This window comes from Hippopotamus amphibius, chromosome 7, assembly GCF_030028045.1.
Source record: "Hippopotamus amphibius kiboko isolate mHipAmp2 chromosome 7, mHipAmp2.hap2, whole genome shotgun sequence".
In the NCBI taxonomy this organism is placed as follows: Eukaryota; Metazoa; Chordata; class Mammalia; order Artiodactyla; family Hippopotamidae; genus Hippopotamus; species Hippopotamus amphibius.
Window position 1 is genome coordinate 112,507,510 of NC_080192.1, and position 17,952 is coordinate 112,525,461.

At 43.0% G+C, this 17,952-nt stretch overlaps 1 protein-coding gene across 2 annotated transcripts in view; it reads right to left on the minus strand.

Moving 5' to 3' along the window:
- Positions 1-481: 481 nt before the first annotated feature.
- Positions 482-17,952, minus strand: part of CAMKMT (calmodulin-lysine N-methyltransferase) — a 403,439-nt gene continuing 385,968 nt past the window's right edge. For both annotated transcript variants that reach the window (XM_057743477.1, XM_057743475.1), the window contains 3 exons: positions 14,379-14,442; positions 6,732-6,863; positions 482-1,064 (listed from right to left, as the gene is read on the minus strand). In XM_057743477.1, the coding sequence (XP_057599460.1) occupies positions 987-1,064; positions 6,732-6,863; positions 14,379-14,442 (274 nt within the window). In that variant the 3' untranslated portion in view covers positions 482-986. The remainder of the gene's footprint in view (positions 1,065-6,731; positions 6,864-14,378; positions 14,443-17,952) is intronic.

Here is a 17,952-nt window from a genome sequence, read left to right on the forward strand (position 1 = left end):
CATATATACTTACTTTCAATCAGATAATTGCGTGATTGAGTTTTTAAAAACTCGCCCTGGTTGCCATCTCGTTTTATCAACCATTTATTCAAAATTTCCCTGGAAAGGACCTGTTTTGCAAGAGGCCTGGAGAACAGCCGTAGATTTGAGCCCTGATAAAGGCTCACTTTTCATTCATAGTCAGAGCCTAAATGTGCTCTTCTTGTACCTAAACAGATAATAAGCACTCAGCCCACTCCTCCTCCTTGACACAACACATTGAGACTAATCACACATAATTGGAGAGGAGGAGCAGAGGGCTGGCCACGCTATTGTGTCCAGAGGACAAACGGTCAGTTTATGAGGCTTTGGGCTGATGCAGTCATTTCTTATACATCTATAGGGAAAAAAACATCCTGTTTCAAAGGAAAAAGAGAATGGGAGAGAGAGACAGCAAAAAAGAGAAGGCAGATTTAATACAATTAATTTGAGGGCGATCTGCAAGATGTGCTTTATTTATTTTTTTAACCAGGAAGGAACCATGATGTGTGCCGGGTTGGCACATGAAAAATGACCACCACTAAAAGAGAACGAAGACAAAGATGTTTCCTAAAGGGGGGCGGGGGGGGGGATGGGGTGTGAATCACCAAAAGAAATTGTGTCTTAATGAGCGGGAAACATCCTTGGGTGGCTCACAAGTCCAATTCAGACCTCACACGGGCCACTTGTACATATTTAAAGACAAAGGTTTGGTGCAGGAAGAGCAACAAGCAGATGGGAAAAAGAGGCGTCCAGGACGGCCGGGGAATCACGTGGATGAGGACAGGTGGACCTGGTAACCCACATGTGGGATGGAGCGGAGGCAGTGGGGGCCCGTGTCCTGGGGGCTTGAAAAGCCCCGGGAGCCAACAACTTCCTGCATATTATACCCACTACAGATTTCTGCTTTTGTGAAAATATTGCCTGTGTACGTGATGTTTTCTTCGTCTTCCGAGCAGCTTAGTCTTCTATTCATCTTTGGTTAAAATAAGCAGAAGTGGGTAATGAAGGTTTTCTTCATATATATCCTGGTTTTCCTTTTTCAACTGAAAAACAATAATAGAGAAAAAAAAAGGTAAGGAGACTCCAATCAGGAATTTTCACTAGTCAATTTTAACGTTGAGTAGAAGGAAGACGTCTTACCTAAATATATTGTTCTGGAAAAATGAAGCACAAAAAAACAACTCAAAGTGGTCTTCAGCGGCAGTGACAAGACAATACCATGCATGACGTTAAGAACTGCTTCTTTTTGGTGGGGGGTAGGGTGTTTTTTCCTAAGTAGCCAGGCTGCTTTTGTGACCTCTGTGGACTGTGAGGCACTTCAGCACAGGGAGAGCTGGGAGCAGCCTCATCTTCACCAGACCAGCCATGTGGCACAGAAGTTTCTGCTTTTGGCCCTCTCTGCCCCCTGCCAATGCCTCAGGAATCAGGCTGGCAGGCATTTCAGATCATTTGGAGACTGTGGCGACACCTGGGCACAAGGGACAGGCTGGTGGGGCCTAAGACATTTCAAAGGCTCTCCAGCTGCTTCCTAGGGGGTTTAGTATTAATGATAAGTAATTCAAAAATTGTTTTCTCCAAAGACGAAAACATATTCCAACAAGCAGAGCAGCGAGCTTCGATACTACTCGGGTGAAGTTCTGAGGGCCTTCCCATGATAGACTTAAAAGTCCAATCAGGGTTCTCAAGTCTAAAGCACATTCTTCCTCATTCAGCTAGAATAATTCTGAGAGTCGTATTTATATTTATTCTAGCAAATAACACGTTGCTATTTATAAAGACAAAATTCCTATTTTTGAGGCTGGTGTTTTGGAGCCAATTGTGAATTTATTTTTGGATTTATAAGGATCAGAAATAAATATTTCTTTTAATTATACAGGGAACCCATTCCTTTATTGTTTCTAATCAGACAAACATCCCACCCCACCCTCCCCCGAACCTAAATGAATGGCTCCAGCACGACACTTTCCTGTACTTGTAGGTCTGGGGTATGTTAACTTGAATCTTTCTAAAGTGCGTGTTTCTTCTAAATCATTTTCCCAAACTGTGACGTGCCCTCACTGTTAAGGACAGCAACAATGATCCTGCTTTTCCTTTTCCACTGGGGAGCATAAAGCCAACCCAGTCTCTACTTTCTAATCCATTTTCCTAAGAGCTGATGGTGGTACAATCGCTGAAGTCACTTCATTCTGTTTTCTTTGATGGCGTTTGCTCTTTTTACAGATGGTTAGTTGTCTATTTAAAAAGATCCTCATGGATTTTTGTTGCCACCAAAGTAACGATAGTGCTACTCCTAAACACACATCTGTCAACATCGCTCTTTAATCTAATTTTTAAAAATGCCCCCAAAATGGCTTCCCAAACTTCCCAAACCAAACCCACTATAACTGGGACCACCGACTGTAAATACCTTTGTTGCCAGTTGCCCCAGGGACAGAAGGGGCTCACTGAAATATTTTACAGAGGGAAGAGGGGGCCAAGCTAGCTAAATTCTTCCTCTGGGATTGGGGATAAGGGAAAGTTGATTACTCAGCGTGAGTCAGCTGACCTACTCACTCACAATGCACTAATATACAGAGACTCAAATGAGCTCTTTATAAAGTCCCTGAGGTAATATGTGAGATAAATAATTCTTCGGTAAATATGGGTTAGAAATCACTTTTAACTTGGATTCTATGCTGACCTCTGGAGGCCAAAGCAGAGGCTTCCTTGCTAGAAGGGGCCAGGGGCCAGCCCCGTGTTGACTGTGAGCCCTCCCCGCGACGGGAAAGAGCGGACAACCCTCAAAGGCAGCCCTGCACCCCAGCACCAGATCATTTCCGAACCCAGAGTGTTACATGAGGGTACTGGAACACACACAAAGCTGTTAGGAAATACTGGCTTCGATGGGGGAACCTTCTGTGGTTTAAGAATAATTCCACGTACCCAGGCTGTACGTCTTTGCCCAATTAATAATTATAATTTTAAGAGAGAAAAAAGCACCTTGAAAAAAAACCAACAACAAGCAAATTGTGAATAAAACAATTTTTCAATTTCATAGGTTAAAACAGGGTCTTTGAGGACAGAACTAAATTATATAGCTGCTATTAGTGGCATTATGCTTTACTTCATAATTGGATGTAACATGCTCAGCCTCACCGCGGCGCGAACAGCAGCAGCAGGAATGAAGTTCAGACTGTTTACCCTTTACAGTATCCACAATTATCAACAGCACACCACACAGATTATAAGCACCAGCCACTTGTAATGTGGCATTTTGAATAGATAAGCAGAAGTGCAATATGGCCGTGCTTTTAACGCAATGTACTGACTTCACAGCCGAGCCCAAGCCTATTTTCATGGCTAAACACAAAAATACAGAAAATAAACACTCGGGTGGTTTTGCAAAAGTTAAAGGAAAAAAAAAAAAAAAGGAAAAGGAAACTATGGCGTGTAAAATTATATTTCAAACAATATTTGCATGATTGAGAATATTTTTATCAACTTATTTCAAGCCAGCTGTAATCTCTAAGTCAAGTCTCTAGCTTGCTAAACAATTGGCTATCTTAACATCCTAAAGGTTTTGAGACCCACCATCGGGCAATGCATTTGATTCCTAGCCTAGAGGAGACCAAGAGGTTAGATAGGAGAGGGAAGTGTGTTCTTTCTCTCCCTGCTGCCTGGACGAACAGAAAGGCAATATCTTAAAAACACACTACACCTTCGGCTGCCTGGTTCCTGAGCACGGTGGCTGCGTGGTGTGGGCACAATTTAACAAAAGCACTGGCAGAAAAGTGCAGAATGGCACCGTTTTGATTACAGGCTTGCTTTTTAACGGAAATAAAATTTCACAGTTAACAATGAGAGGTGAAAAGTTTAAGAGGCAAAGCTGTTCCTCCTGATCATCACTGTTAATCAGCTTCACGGGTGGCTGCCTAAATCTGTAGATTTTTTTTTTTTTTTACCTTGCACTACTGCCAAGATTGTAACTAATTTTTCCCCCAGTTGTAAGAGGAGGGGTGAAAAACGCGGCATAGAAGGCAGCTGTGTATGAGTGACGTGAAGCACTAATGCAGAGGGCAAAATTAAAATTCATGAATCTCTTCACAACCATTTGTGTAACAAGATTAAGACGGGACAGCGGAAAAGAGCGGCATTATCAGGCGTCTTACAGTCCTCCAGCTGGTTACGCTCTATTCCAACACAGTAGGGCTAAGAGGATAACACGCAGCCTGAAGGAAAACGCTGCTCCTCCATTTGGGAGCAGGCTCGTCCCCGGGACCATAGGGGTTTGGCCAGGGATGGAGAGGAAGAAAGCTGATTGCCGCTCAAGATGGAAAACTTTTAAGCCTCGGCTATTAGCACGCGGCAAACAAAAGCGGCCAGGGTGGAGGATCCCCGCGGCCGCGCCAGCCCCTGCGCATCCCCGGAGCCCTGGGCGGGCGGGGGCCGGAGGGGCCGGGGGTGCTGACTTCGGCCTGCGTCCCCGCGCCCCGGTGATGAGCACTAGGGCCCGGCGAGGAGCAGGGACGATCCCCACTCTCCGCAGCTGGGTCCGCGGCAGTGTCCGGCCTCTGGTCGAGATCCTCTCCAGGCATCGTCCTTTTGCAAAGGAGACCTCCCCGTGCGAGCCGGATTAGGATCCTCCGGGCCTCTCTCCGTCCAGTCAGCACACGGTTAAACCCGCTGCTGGAGCAGAAAAGCCCGGCTTCTGGTACAGAAGGGACAAGAGGCTTTCTTTGGCTAGATTCAGGAGGACAACAAGCCAGCTGAAACTGCTCTCATCATGAAAAATATACATCATGGGTGCAGGTTTATACCATCTAGGTAGAGCACCCCAAGCCTGCAGAATATTCCCCTAGGGTTCTACTTCCTGAGAACAAAATGCAACTCTCACCTGTCACAAAAACCAAAAGAGGAGGCGAACTATTTCTCGGTCCATTGTCAACAAGGCATGGAACTGAACTTTGAAGCAATTATGATGAGATAAACACTAAGGCCACTTGGTTATTATGGAAATTTATTTTTGTGCAACCGATCAGTCAGACTATGATTATTTACAGGGTACCATGGGTATGAGGCGCAGTATAAACCTAAGAGGCATGTTTAGTGATTTATAAAACATGCCAGGCTCAGCGGGGTAGTGTACAACATCGGAAATAAAAAGAGGAAGATGCTGTCCACTAGGTGCTAACAATCTAAGGTTCTAGACAAAGAAGAGGTGGCCACCAAGGACTTGAATGCCTGGCATGTCCCAACACACTTCAGATCTTGCAGGGAGGAGACAGAGGGTATCAGGCACAATGCTGAAATTCTCTGCTGGTGGAGAGACCCACACCTCTGCTCTCCTGAGCTATGACTGAGAAACTAAAAGCATTTGTTGTTCGAGGGGGAAAGTGAATGACATGACATGAAGCAGCCGTGAGCTGATCCCCGTAGCTCTAGGCCCACCCTGGAGAGAAGGCCGTTTTCATCCCTTTGGGTAGAAGAGCCCAGGGGGCCAGGAGAGACTCATCCCAGACCAGGTAAAGCCCTCAAATCCTTTCCTTTTGTTCTGGAGAGGAGTTGAAAAAGGGAGAACATCATTTTAGAGGCAGGTAAGATTTGCATTACGTGCCATTCTGTTTTTATTTTCTAATTATAAGCAAAGTGCCTGATTCCACCAGTGAGAGGAAGTGACTTAACCCTTTCAGTTCACAAAGCATTTTTTTTCTTCCCCCAGGAGCTTAAATGGAGCCCTAGAGATGCAAAGAAATGAACCCATTTCCAGAAAACAAAGATTTCCTTTCTATTGCTTAGAAGATCAGCTCCACTTTGCATATAATTTTTCACAAGTCAACACACTTCTAAATTATACCATAGTCCTGGGTAATAAAGAGTGCTATTCACATTTTCCCAGGTGAAAAATAAGGTCATGCCTTTACTTTTCTGTGGTCACAACTTGCAAAACTGACAAGTCAAAGTCTGTTGCCAGGGTCAGGCTAGCTCAGAGAAGGGAGATTTCTGTCACGCACAAAATTACAGAAGAAATACATGTTTTTCTAGTAACTGTGATATGTATTAGCAAATGTGAGATTCCTGAAAAGTTTTTGGTGGAACGCTGGCCTCTCAGTGTCCTATATTGCTCCATACCTATAAATAATAAAAAGGCTGATAACATTGCTTTATGTAAGCAAGCTTAGAAATCACTCTCAGATAAGTGCTTTTGACCTAAATCTTGTAGCGCCTCGATCTGACATATAACCCCACAACTGTGAAATTCTGTGAGATTTAACAGTCTCAAACTGCCAACTGACCCAGCCATAAAGCAAGCAGAGATAAAGATTTACAGTCTAACATGATACAATTAGACATTCACCTTCTATTTATTTCAGTGCAGCTAAGCATTTAACCTACTTAAAAGCTGAAGGTTTTTCATTAAAATATAAATGCTTGTTTATCATTCATTCTATGCCACCTCCCCTGCATCCTACAAATTAGTCTATTATGAATGAAGAGATTAGTTAGTTTCAGAGAAAGGAGTAAACAGGAATGGTTTCTGTAAAATCCTTCTAGACATGCAAAGATAAAAGATGGCTTTGCCACACAAAATAATCAGATACAAATAGCTGTTCAGAAGCAGCACACCTAAGGAGTCCTTTAATCAAATATTTAGGTTACCTGCCAAAAAGACCATGATCTCTTCAAAATGCAATGCGGATTAAAGTGTTATCTAACACAAGCAGAAAACTAACCTTGGAGTGGAAGTTTGAAATGTGTTCATCATAATTTTCATGTCTTTGGATAGAGAATCCAGCTTTTTCAGCTAGATTGCAAAACTGGTTTAAAGTATTCCCTCGGCGTGGGGCGAATACCATTGCTTTCCCCTAGAACATAAAAAAGGAAATTCACACATTTTAAAACTGAAAGGCAACCAAACATAAAAGACATTGGTCAAAGCTTTTAATGTACGGCTCTCAGGTAGAAAACTCATTTGTCCTGAGATGTCCACACAGGATGGGCATCCACAGTGAGAATAATTTCAAGGATAGATATACACCAAGTAAGAAAAAACATGTCACATTTAAACGGCCAGTTGCTATGTTTTATCATTTTCAAACAATGCATGTCATAAACAACACGGGACTCAACACTGGTTTTCTGTACAATACACACCTCCTTGGGTCCAGTGGTTTAAACCATCAACTAGATTTTAGAATAACAGGTCCAGGGCAGGGCCACCCACCTTGCAACTCCTTAGCAGCTGCCAACACATCCGCCACACAGCTCCAGAGCATGTGGCCACAGATGCCTGTAAATGTTAGTTTATTGTGCCCTGGAAATTCAGTACCAAGAAATCCGCCACAGAGACATGTAACCACAATCCACTTCAGTCCTGCCACGGAAAGGCTTTTCTGTGCCCATACTGCCAGAGACAGAGCTACAGGATCTTGACTTCCAACATCATCGAATCTTTCATAAGGGTCATCATTATGGCAAAGCAGTTTCTCACAGTTATTCAAGTGATTACTTTTCAAAGGAAGTAGTAGAATGAGGGCAAACAAGCTTTTCTAAATAAACTGAACAACCTTATCAGATTGTGGTAGTGGGGAGAGCGGCAGGACTTGAATAAAGTATGTACCACATTTCAGAAGACCTGCTGACATGAAACTCAACACCAACCATTTACTGAGTACTGGGTGCATGTGAATTTTTCTTCTCCTTTTTAGATATGCACAGAATGGCTAAACTTCAGAATCTTCTTTTTCCTTTTATTTGCTTAAAAGATGACTGACTGTATGCTTCTGTTAACTTCAGGGTTATATGTCACGTCTATGAAATACCACTTCAGGTTTTCAGGGAATCATGAAAATATATCCCAGTTTCTTTTGAAAGTTGGTTTATCATTCACACCGGCCAACTGTCTATTGAGCATCTGGGACGTGGCAGACACTGGGATAGGTGTTCTATACACATCCTCTTCTTTGGTCTTCAAATGACCCAACAAGGTAGGGATTTTCAGCTCCACTTTACAGGATGCTCAGAAAAGATTGAATCATTGGCCAAGATGACAGACACACCAGTAAATGACTGGAAACGGACCTGACTCCAATGTAAACGCTTTTTCCACTATATGCCATTGCCTTCTTATTAGTAATAGTAATGACAATAATAATAAAAGCTACCACTTTCCTAGGTGCTTCACAAGCCTTCCCTTTAATCCCCTCAACAGTTTTTTCAACAACCTTGTACGGCAGACATTACATTTTACAGATGATTAAACATGCTATGAAGGGTTTGAAGAATATAAGAAGGAACTGTGCGCAGAAAGGGGTCTGGACTTAAAGAGGCTCTCCACCATTAAACAGCGGTGTCACCTCAGGAAAATCAGAAAAAAAAAAGTTATAGAACTGTTGAACTAGAAGGGACCTTGGAGATGACAAGAGTCCAATCTCCTCATTTTTCAGGTAAGAAACTCAAGTTATCCTAGCTGACCCACTGAGTTTTTTCATCCATTAAATGGGAAGAGCAAAGCTTCCCTTGCCTTCCACCCACCCTCCGAGCAAGTTGTGAGGATCAAATGAGGTAATGAATGTGAAAATAATTTGAGAAACAAATTTATGTAGATGTAAGGAAGACTAGGAACATCTACACCACCTAACAGTGCTATAAAAATTCTTCAACTCCCTCTCCTTCTCTTGTCCCCTCATTTAGCTGCAAGAAAACACACTGATACACTGTCCTGGACATCAAGTGTGTTTTCATACTGTGTTTACATAGACATGTATACACTCAGGCACATAATTGTAGCAGCACCAATCATGCCACTACACTTAAGGTTCTGTCAGCTTTCCCAATATTAATTGCTATTTTCAAGCGGTTTTCAAACTTAGCAGCAAAAATTCATTTTGATGTGAAACTAGATATAATACATGGTCTCAGCAGGGGAGCAAAAGTCTCCATAAAAAAAAAAAGAGGGAACACTAGTAGGTCATTCTAGTCTTTTCTAAGAGCTGACTACCATTCTGGACTTTTGAATAATGGAAGTCATTTTACTTTAAAGTCACCTGCAAAAATTGTCTTGCCTTTAAAATTGAAGCGTTGATTTTTAAGAGCTATTATCTGAATTATATATCATAATGTTTACAGGACTAAGAGGTTGTGATTGGGCTGATGTTTGCATTCACAAAACGCATGCTGCCCTCACCCCAGCCCCCTGTTGGTTAGGGTGAGCTGTAAGGGGACTGCAACTGAGCTTGTGCCTCAGGTTACCTGTCCTTCCGTACCCACCACACCTAAAACAGCCGCCTCCCCCCCCGCCCCATTCTAGCTGTGTCCTTAGCCCTCATCACCGGTGACACACATCATATCCTCATTTGCTACTGGCCGCCTCCTCTGGAGAGAATGCACGCTCCATGACAACGGGATCTTCTCAAGTTTTATTCACTGCATTTTCCCAGTGCCTAGCAGAGAGTAGACGATCGATATTTGTTGAGAGAATAAACTAAATCCAGATGTTGAGTAATCTGAAAAATACAAGTCTCTGGGAATTCGAAGGCCACCTTCTATTGCTTATTCTTTAGAAAAGATTTTCTCCAAGAAGCTTTTACAGAGTCAGCGGCTATAATGGGATTTCAGAGGGCAGCTTTCTGTGCACAATATTGTCCCCACAAGAAAGAGAAAGAGCGAGCAGTGGTTTTAATCTCTAATTACTCAGTTATGAGTTTCAAAATGTTTTCTTTTTCATTTCATTGAATACAGACACCTTTGAGATATGGATTAATATTTAGGAGGGACAATAGGACATCACCCATTCATTCAATAAGCATCCACTGAGCCCTACTGAGTGCCAGCATCTGCCTCATAAGGAATGGTTTTAGAAGCCCCCAGATCCCCAGGGGAGCAGGACACTGTCTGTACAGTCAGAGGAATATGCCTTACAATTTAGGCTGCAAAAATCAAAACAAGAAAAAGAATATAGATTTCAAATTAGCCCATCACTTTAGAAAAATTATTTTCAATTTACCAAAGCACAACTTTCTAAGCATTCACAGTCACAAAATCATTTTAAACTCAGAATGAACACTCAATTGAATGTAAAATTTTGACTGATGAGCAGAAATTTGAGAGAATTCATTTATCCCTGAAGAGGAGAGAGGAGTAGTTCCACAAAACAACAATGATATTGTTTACTTCATAAGCTCAGTTGTTGTTATTTTGCTAGACTAATCTATACTCAAATTAAAGGGTGTGCACTTCTGGAAAAAATAAGTCTTCTTCCTTACTTTACAAGGAATATGCTATGCCTTTTTCATTTCCAGACAATCAACCATTAAATATCAATTACACATTTAGGCTTACATTTATTTTCTAACCATTTCTTTACCTGGTTTCTGAGATGCTGCCTTTGCCTGCTTCCTCTCCTACATGTCTCTCAGTCTCTCACGTCCCCGACCCTTCTTTTTTCCACTATTTTCCCCAGGGCTCTGCCTACTTTTTCTTCATGTTTTATACAGTTCTAGGCAATTGTACTGAAGTCCACAACTTCAGCTATCACTTATGCATCAAAAACTCCCAAGTACATAACTACAGCATTCACCACTGTCCAGGGTCCACGCCCAGATTTGCAGGTGCCTACTAGAGCTCTCTATGGGGATGTTCTGAAAGTAGCTTTAACCCATTCTGTCTAAAATGGAACTCAGTATCCTTGGCCCAAACCTCTACCCTTCCCCGGGCACTGACCACCCACCCACCCATCCATCTCTCTCTCTCTCTCTCTCTCTCTCTCTCTCTCTCACACCCACACACAGCTCACAGCTGAGTACCTATTAAGTACCAAACAGTTCCATACCCTTCACCTTCAAAATGAAACTGGAAACCAATTTCCAGGTGGGGGACGGGAGGGACATGTTGTTTCTTGGGATGAGTAAAATTTGCTGATTTCACTCCTTTCTAAGATCTTTTCATCTTGTAAGTTTGCTAGAGAGTCCCTTCTAACATTCTGGCAGGAGTCCGATGTTTTTACAGTTTCTCTCAACCAGTAAGTTGAGGAAAGTTTGCAACTGAGACAGGTAACAATCATTTTCTGCTGACATTTGGGGCTTCCTGTAATGACTTTCCAGGCATAGGTGCCCGTTTGCCTGAGGATCTAGGCTCAGCCCTGGGATTTGACACTGTTTCTGGGTCAAGCCAGGAGCCCACCCTGGTGGCTAAGCTCTATGTGGGGGCCTGTGCCCCCCCATTCATGACCCTCATTATAAAAACTGAAAAGCAATGAAAATCCTCCCCTCCGTCTACTTTCGTTGCTTCTGGATCCTCTGACTCCAGACAGCAGGTTTGCTTTTGCTAGAAATCAAGGAACCACACTCCCCAATAATGGCAGAATCTGTTTCTTCCCAAGCTTGACACTTGAAACTTCGTGTTGCAATGATTTCATTCTGGCCACCTAGGAGTAATTTCTCTCCCCTCACTTGGTGGGGTATCTGTAGTAAAAAGTGTCATCTTCATCCAGGGAGACAATCCTCTGGACCTCCTGCAGAACCTGCAGCAGGTATGCAGGACATGGGTGCAGGGAGACGCAGCAGGCCCAGTTATGTGTAGAAATCGTCCCAGTCCAGGTCAAGAAAAAAAATTTTCCCCCTCCTGTCAGGCGTTTCTCCGAGGACAATTTTTGGAAAGAGCCCCCGTATGCATACTCATCACAGCTGGGATGTCTCTCTAGTTCTTCAAGGTAATAGGAGCAAACACATATTCACTGAGTCAATCGTGTGCTAAAACTTTCTAATGTATTGGCTTGTTTACGCCCCATTTTACAGATGAGAAACTGAGGCTCCGAGAGAGAAATCCAGTAAGCGGCCAGATGGTAAGAATGACTTGGGTTTTGTATGCAGATATTTCTGACTCTACCTGCTGATACCTTGCCTTCAGAAACTGGGGCCCTCCTAGGAATTTGAAGCATTTGGCCAAAGAGCAGTTTTTGCTGAGCACCCTGAGAACTTGTTTTGTCTCCACTGTGTCTGCTGAGCCCTGAATTACCAAGAATGCGAGAAGCACCAGCACACCACCCAGGCTGTTTCTCTGTGGGCCTCTTATGGCATCTTCAGCCTCTGGGCCACAAAACCATGGAAGAGTGCGCTGGGCTCAAGAAAACATGGAAAGCAGCTCTAATAAAACCTTTCATGTTCTCTTATTCTTGGACTGTGACTTCCACGACACATGCCCTCGGCAGGGGGAGGTCCTTTGGAAGCAGGACTGCAGCCCTGAGAGCTGAGAAGAAGAGCACAGTTTTCCTCCAGGTGCCCCCAAGCTCTGGGAACCCTTCCAGCCCAGGCACGGGATACAGAGCTGCTGCTGTTCCCTGCTGAGTCCATGTGACCCTTCTTGGGTCCATCTGGGTGGAGGCCCAGGGAGTGCAAATGCCCGGCCTCGCCAGACCTCCCAATGGGGATGAGAGTGCTGGGTGGGAACTTCAGGAGGTCCATGTGCCATTCACAACGGGGACTCCTCGCTTATGGTGGATCCTCGGCCGCTCAGGCTAGAACACTGGCCGTCTGAGGAGGGCTGCAGGACAGGAGAGGCCTAAGTGAGACCTGTCATTGCTAATGCTGCATTTTGATGTGGGCCCCTCTGATCTGGCCTCCCCACTCTGCACAGAGCATGAGTAAGTACCGCCCACTCTAAGGCCCTGCCTTATCCTTCTCCAAGTTAAGGATGAGTATCAGCTGTCAGTAGGAGCACTGCCGTCCTCAGAGGAGGCCACTGTGTGGAGCCACACTTCGGACAAGGGGGAGTGTCGTTTAGACTTTAATAGAGGGGACAGGAGAACTGCTAGACATTCCAGTCCCATCTCCACAATGCAAATCATTCGCATGATTTACAACAGAGCCTATGTAAATCATGCAAATCTGCTGCAAAATGGAGTATCTGTCACAAGTGCGCTCTGAAGGGGTGTTGGTGATGAGTGAGGTACTGTCTGTGCACTGGGAGACCCAGGAGTCCTCGAAAGCATTGTGGTTATGTATGACAGATGTTCCTAGAAGGCTTTACATCCAAGAATCTCGGTGTCCTCTCTGAAGATCCTGATCTTGCAAATGCTCACGAGAACCACCCAAGGCTAATGGGGGGATGAAGAGCCCCCCAATTCCTTCTTCTGCCCTCAACTCGGGCTGCTCACTCGGCCACAGCAGCTGCCATCATAGCTTGGGGCATGTCCCTTCCTCGTCTGCAGACCCACTGCCCACCTCACAGGGGGCATTGAGGCCAATTTAGTTTAATTGATTACCACTTACAAAGCTGTGGTTACTCCTCTGAGAGGCCTATTTAAAGTTTCTGAGCTACACAGAGATAACAAAATAAAACGCAACAGTGTAAAGCAAAGGATGCTTATCAAATTGCTCTGGGAGCCTTCAATGTGAAAAAGATATAAAAGAAAGATTGAAAAGTATTAGTCTGTAAGTCTCACTGAGGTCAGAAGACTAGAGCAAACCTTTTTTAAAAAGACTTTAGAAACAAAACTTCAGAAAACACACACACACACACACACACACACACACACACACTGTAGTCCTTTTCTCAATAAATGTGAGCTCCTGTCTTCGACGACATTAACATTGTTAACCTATTTTAAATTCCTACGGCACAGCAAGAGTCTTACATACTTATAAGATTTTTTTAATGCATGAGCTTTAAACTTGTTTTCTTACTTTAAATAGATGTCTATTAACTCTCCGTTTAGGCTGTAGGACCTCCTAGCTTAGTAGAACAGCCCAATGAAATAAGAGTGGATACAAACTCTGTAATTTACTCACAGGCATAAATGGATATATAAATGTAAAAATGTGTACAATATTTTATGCCATGCTTGGCTTCATTGTGACCTAATGTTTATAATATGTAAACAATGGCTTCCTTTTAAAGCAAAGAACTTTTAATATACAGATTCATCTGAAGTCCCTTTCTTTAGTATAAACGGAAATAAAAAGGAAAATATTCTCTTGCAATAAATAAATACCCAATGACAAAGGTTACCATTGAAAGGATTTAAAATGACAGAAGTCAACAGAAAACTTTCAATATCATATTTCTACTTTAATATGGAGATACTGTTATCAAAGGAAAAGACTCAAGAAATTCTTTGATAAAAATAATCTCATACTATCTTTGAAGCAGTTTCATTTATTTTACTACCCACTGTGTTCTTTATCAGAAGGCCAAGGGTAAGAAGTTCCCTAGTTATGATTAGGAAAGAATCTGATAGATCAGAAGACCCAATTGAAGTTGGACATAATAAGTATTAAAGTATTACATGACATTAATCCTGCCATTCCATTACTCTCTCCATCTTTGTGCACAGACTAATTATTCTGAAGCCAGTGTTCAGGAGAAAATAGAAACATACTTACCCTGGGCTGGAGTAATCTCTTTATTGCATCAACAAGGCTGGCTCTGTACTGGTCCAGAAACAGGCTGACATTGAGAAGAGAGCAGAATCCAGATTAAACTGGGTTTTCAAGTCCTTGATACTAATGGAGATCAAGGCTAATTACACATTTACTCAACACTAAAAAAAGAGAAATACTTCCTTCCATTCAAGTGTCTCGCTAGAATAAAAAAAAAAGATACTGTGGTCCGTGTTATCCCACCAAAGCCAAGTCATCAACGTTCGATGGGCACGATGCACACACGACTGGACCATGTGTTAGTGTGAAAGGGACGGTGTCTCGGCTGCTGTTCGGGGGCATCATCTGGTGGAGACGGAGCGCTGCCAACACGTGTCTTTGTAGACCTGGGCCCTCTGCCCACTGAAGGTGCTGTGAGGCCACCCTCCAAAAACAAACTGCAGGCCCTGTTACACACCAACCCGCAGAACAGAGCTCAGGTGCTGATGGCTCTTAGTGACCAGCAACAGCACTGAGGTCAGAGCCAACCAGTCACCTACGAGTAAACAAAGACCAGGTTTAGGCGATGTGTCCCAGAGACCATGGCAACTCTGGAATCCCGCCCCCCCCCCCCCCCCACCTTGATCTCCATGTTGATTTGTTTCCAGTTCATGTGATTTTTCATTATTCTTTTCTGGTTTGAGAATTCCTCTTGTTGCTCTGCCACCTCTTTGGCTGGGTCCGTCTGACCCTCTCTTCACCAGGTCTTATCTTGGACGTTTAGGACAGAATTTCCTTATCCAGGACTTACAGGCTAGAACACTGGGTGGTCTTGTGCATCAGCTATCCCATGCGGGGTCTAAGCAAAGCCTCTGCTCCCATTTTTAATGCTGTAGGTAGGTGTGGGCCCCTCTGATTTGGCCTCCCCGCTCCCCACACAGCATGACTAAGTACCACCTACTCTAGGGCCCTGCCTCGTCCTTCTCTGAGCTAAGGATGCGTATCAGCTGTCGGCATGAGTGCTGCTGTGTGGACCCACACTGGAGGCAAGGGGAGAGCGTAGTTCAGGGTCTCCTAGGCTCTGGCTCTGACCTTTCTGCTCTGTGAACCTGGGTAAGTCACTTCACACAAGACCGCCGTTTCCCTGTCAATAAGGGCCCACCTCTGTGGCTGTGGTGGGCATCAAATGAATATGTTGATTGATGAATATGTGTTGAGGACCTGCTATATACTAGGGGCTGTTTCAGGCCTTGGAGATAAGCTGTGAATAAGATGAAGTTGCCATCCTCAGGGAGCTTCCAGTCTGTATTCATTTCTGCATCACTAGTTCCGGCCCAGCGTACACACAGAAGGTGCTCGATGAGTCGTTACTTACAACCTAACCGCCAGATCAACAGGCTTTGAAATGGAGGAGCTTACACGTGGTGAGCTTCAATGCCTCTAAAACGGGTTGTCCACACTCCTTCCCTGGTCTTGGTAGGGAGGAATCAGCATTTAGGTAGGATGTTTCACCAGACCAGGTTCTCTCTTAGTTCTCTCACTCAAGAGGAAAGGGGAGAGCAGCTTATGAGATGTTTCCAAGAAGTCAGTGCTTGGGTTTCACCATGGTATGCTTAGTGGAAGTTTCTTCTATAAAATGCTGCTTTGAGCAATGGAAAAAGAATCCTCTTAAGGGGAGCTAGAAATCATCTCTAGAATGGGAATCCACTCATCAATCAGGATAACCTGATTATTACCCATGGGAAAATTTCTTATTGTTCCAGTAGACTATGCACTTAAATCTTACAGCACGAAATGTGTCTAATTCAAATGCTACAAAAATTTGCCTTTAAGTCATATTAATCAGTGGTTAATAACCAGTAAGGATTGATAAGAAAGGAATCAAATTGTATTTAAGTGTTTTGAAATTTTCTCTTCAGGACTGTATACCTTATTCTTTAGTGAGGTAATACTCTCTTAAATGTTAATAATTAAGCATTCTATTTTTTTAAAGAAGACTACCACTGTAAGAAAATACCTCTGTCAGTTACTTGGGTCTACAGGACACCTGGCTGGTTGGGATACACAGCACTAAGCAAAAGACCATTCTCAGTTTACACCTGTACATTCTAAGAGCTGGTAAGATTGTTAGAGATAAATGGTCAACAACTTAAAAGCTGAGCTGAAAACATAACCTTATGGGGAGAGGGGGAGATAAATTAGGAGTTTAGGATTAACATACAGACACTATTAAATATAAAATAGGTAAACAATAAGGACCTACTGTAGAGCACAGGGAACTACACTCAATATTTTGTAATAACCTATAATGGAAAAGAATCTGAAAAAGAATATATAAAAATATATATGTATATATATATTCAGTTATATATGCGTATATAACTAAATCACTTTGCTGTACACTTGAAACTAACACAACATTGTAAATCAACTATAATTCAATTTAAAAAGTATAGCCTTATATAGTACTCCTTCTACTTAATGTTGGCTATGGTGACAAAGATATTAACATCACAGCTCACTAGAAAATGCAGCTTAACAGACAGCACACGTTCAAAACACAGTTATTTGAAAGCTAATGCTGTCTACTCCATCACTCCAAGTCCGATTTCCCAAAAGTAATTCTTGTAGTTCTCTAATTGGTCTTTATTCCAAACAAGCTCACCTTTCTACTTGGCTCTGCAGAGTTTATAATGCTTTGTAGGATACATCCTATGAGCAATTTCAACGTGCTTTAGTGGGAGTGATATATAATCTCCTGAAAATTTACCCCTTAAATAAGCCCTAATGGGCTCAGAGAACAGCAGTAGCTTAAGTGGATCTATTAAAAAAGGCTGAGTGGGTCAGTGATTGGGATGGAGATACCATTTCAACTCTCCTTTCAGTTAGTGATCAAAATACATCGACAATCACTCTAGTTTGGCCATTAAACACATGCACACACACACACCCACACACACACACCCACACCCACACACCCCTCTATATAATTCACTCGTGGAATCAACACTTGCTTTGTTCCACTGATCTGAATCACATTATATGACAAAGGAAAGGTGCCGGGCCATTTTCATTGCCTCCCTTAGAATCACTCAGGGTTTTCTGCAGAGCACCAAGCAGCTCCAGCTCCTCTCATAGTGAAATTAATCAGTGCAGAGAACAAGGAGACATTTCTGTCAGCATCCACAGAGAGGAAGACCTCTGTGTAATTTTCAAGGTAAAATGTGCTCAGTTAAATTCACTGTTTCAGATTCAACTTTCAGCAGACCGAATGGCTTCTTTCAGTCTTCAGCGACTGATTACTGAGGGAGCCGTATTCTGATCTCACTTGGTGCCACCCTTTAGGCATGAGATCTTTCACAATCTGTCCATCTTCTCTGGGACTGAGTTTCCTCAGGTGTGAGGTGAGAGGGCTGACTACATTTGGGTTAAAGATCTTTTCAGGTGAAAAGGTCTGTGAGTTGTGGTTTAGAACTATCTATGATCACAGCATTTGGAAGAAAACAAAAAAATCCTAGAGGCTCTTTTGAGAAAAAAAAGTTTTTTCTTCACAAAACCCAAACTTTTCTCATCATTTAAAGTAAAAACGATAGAAAAT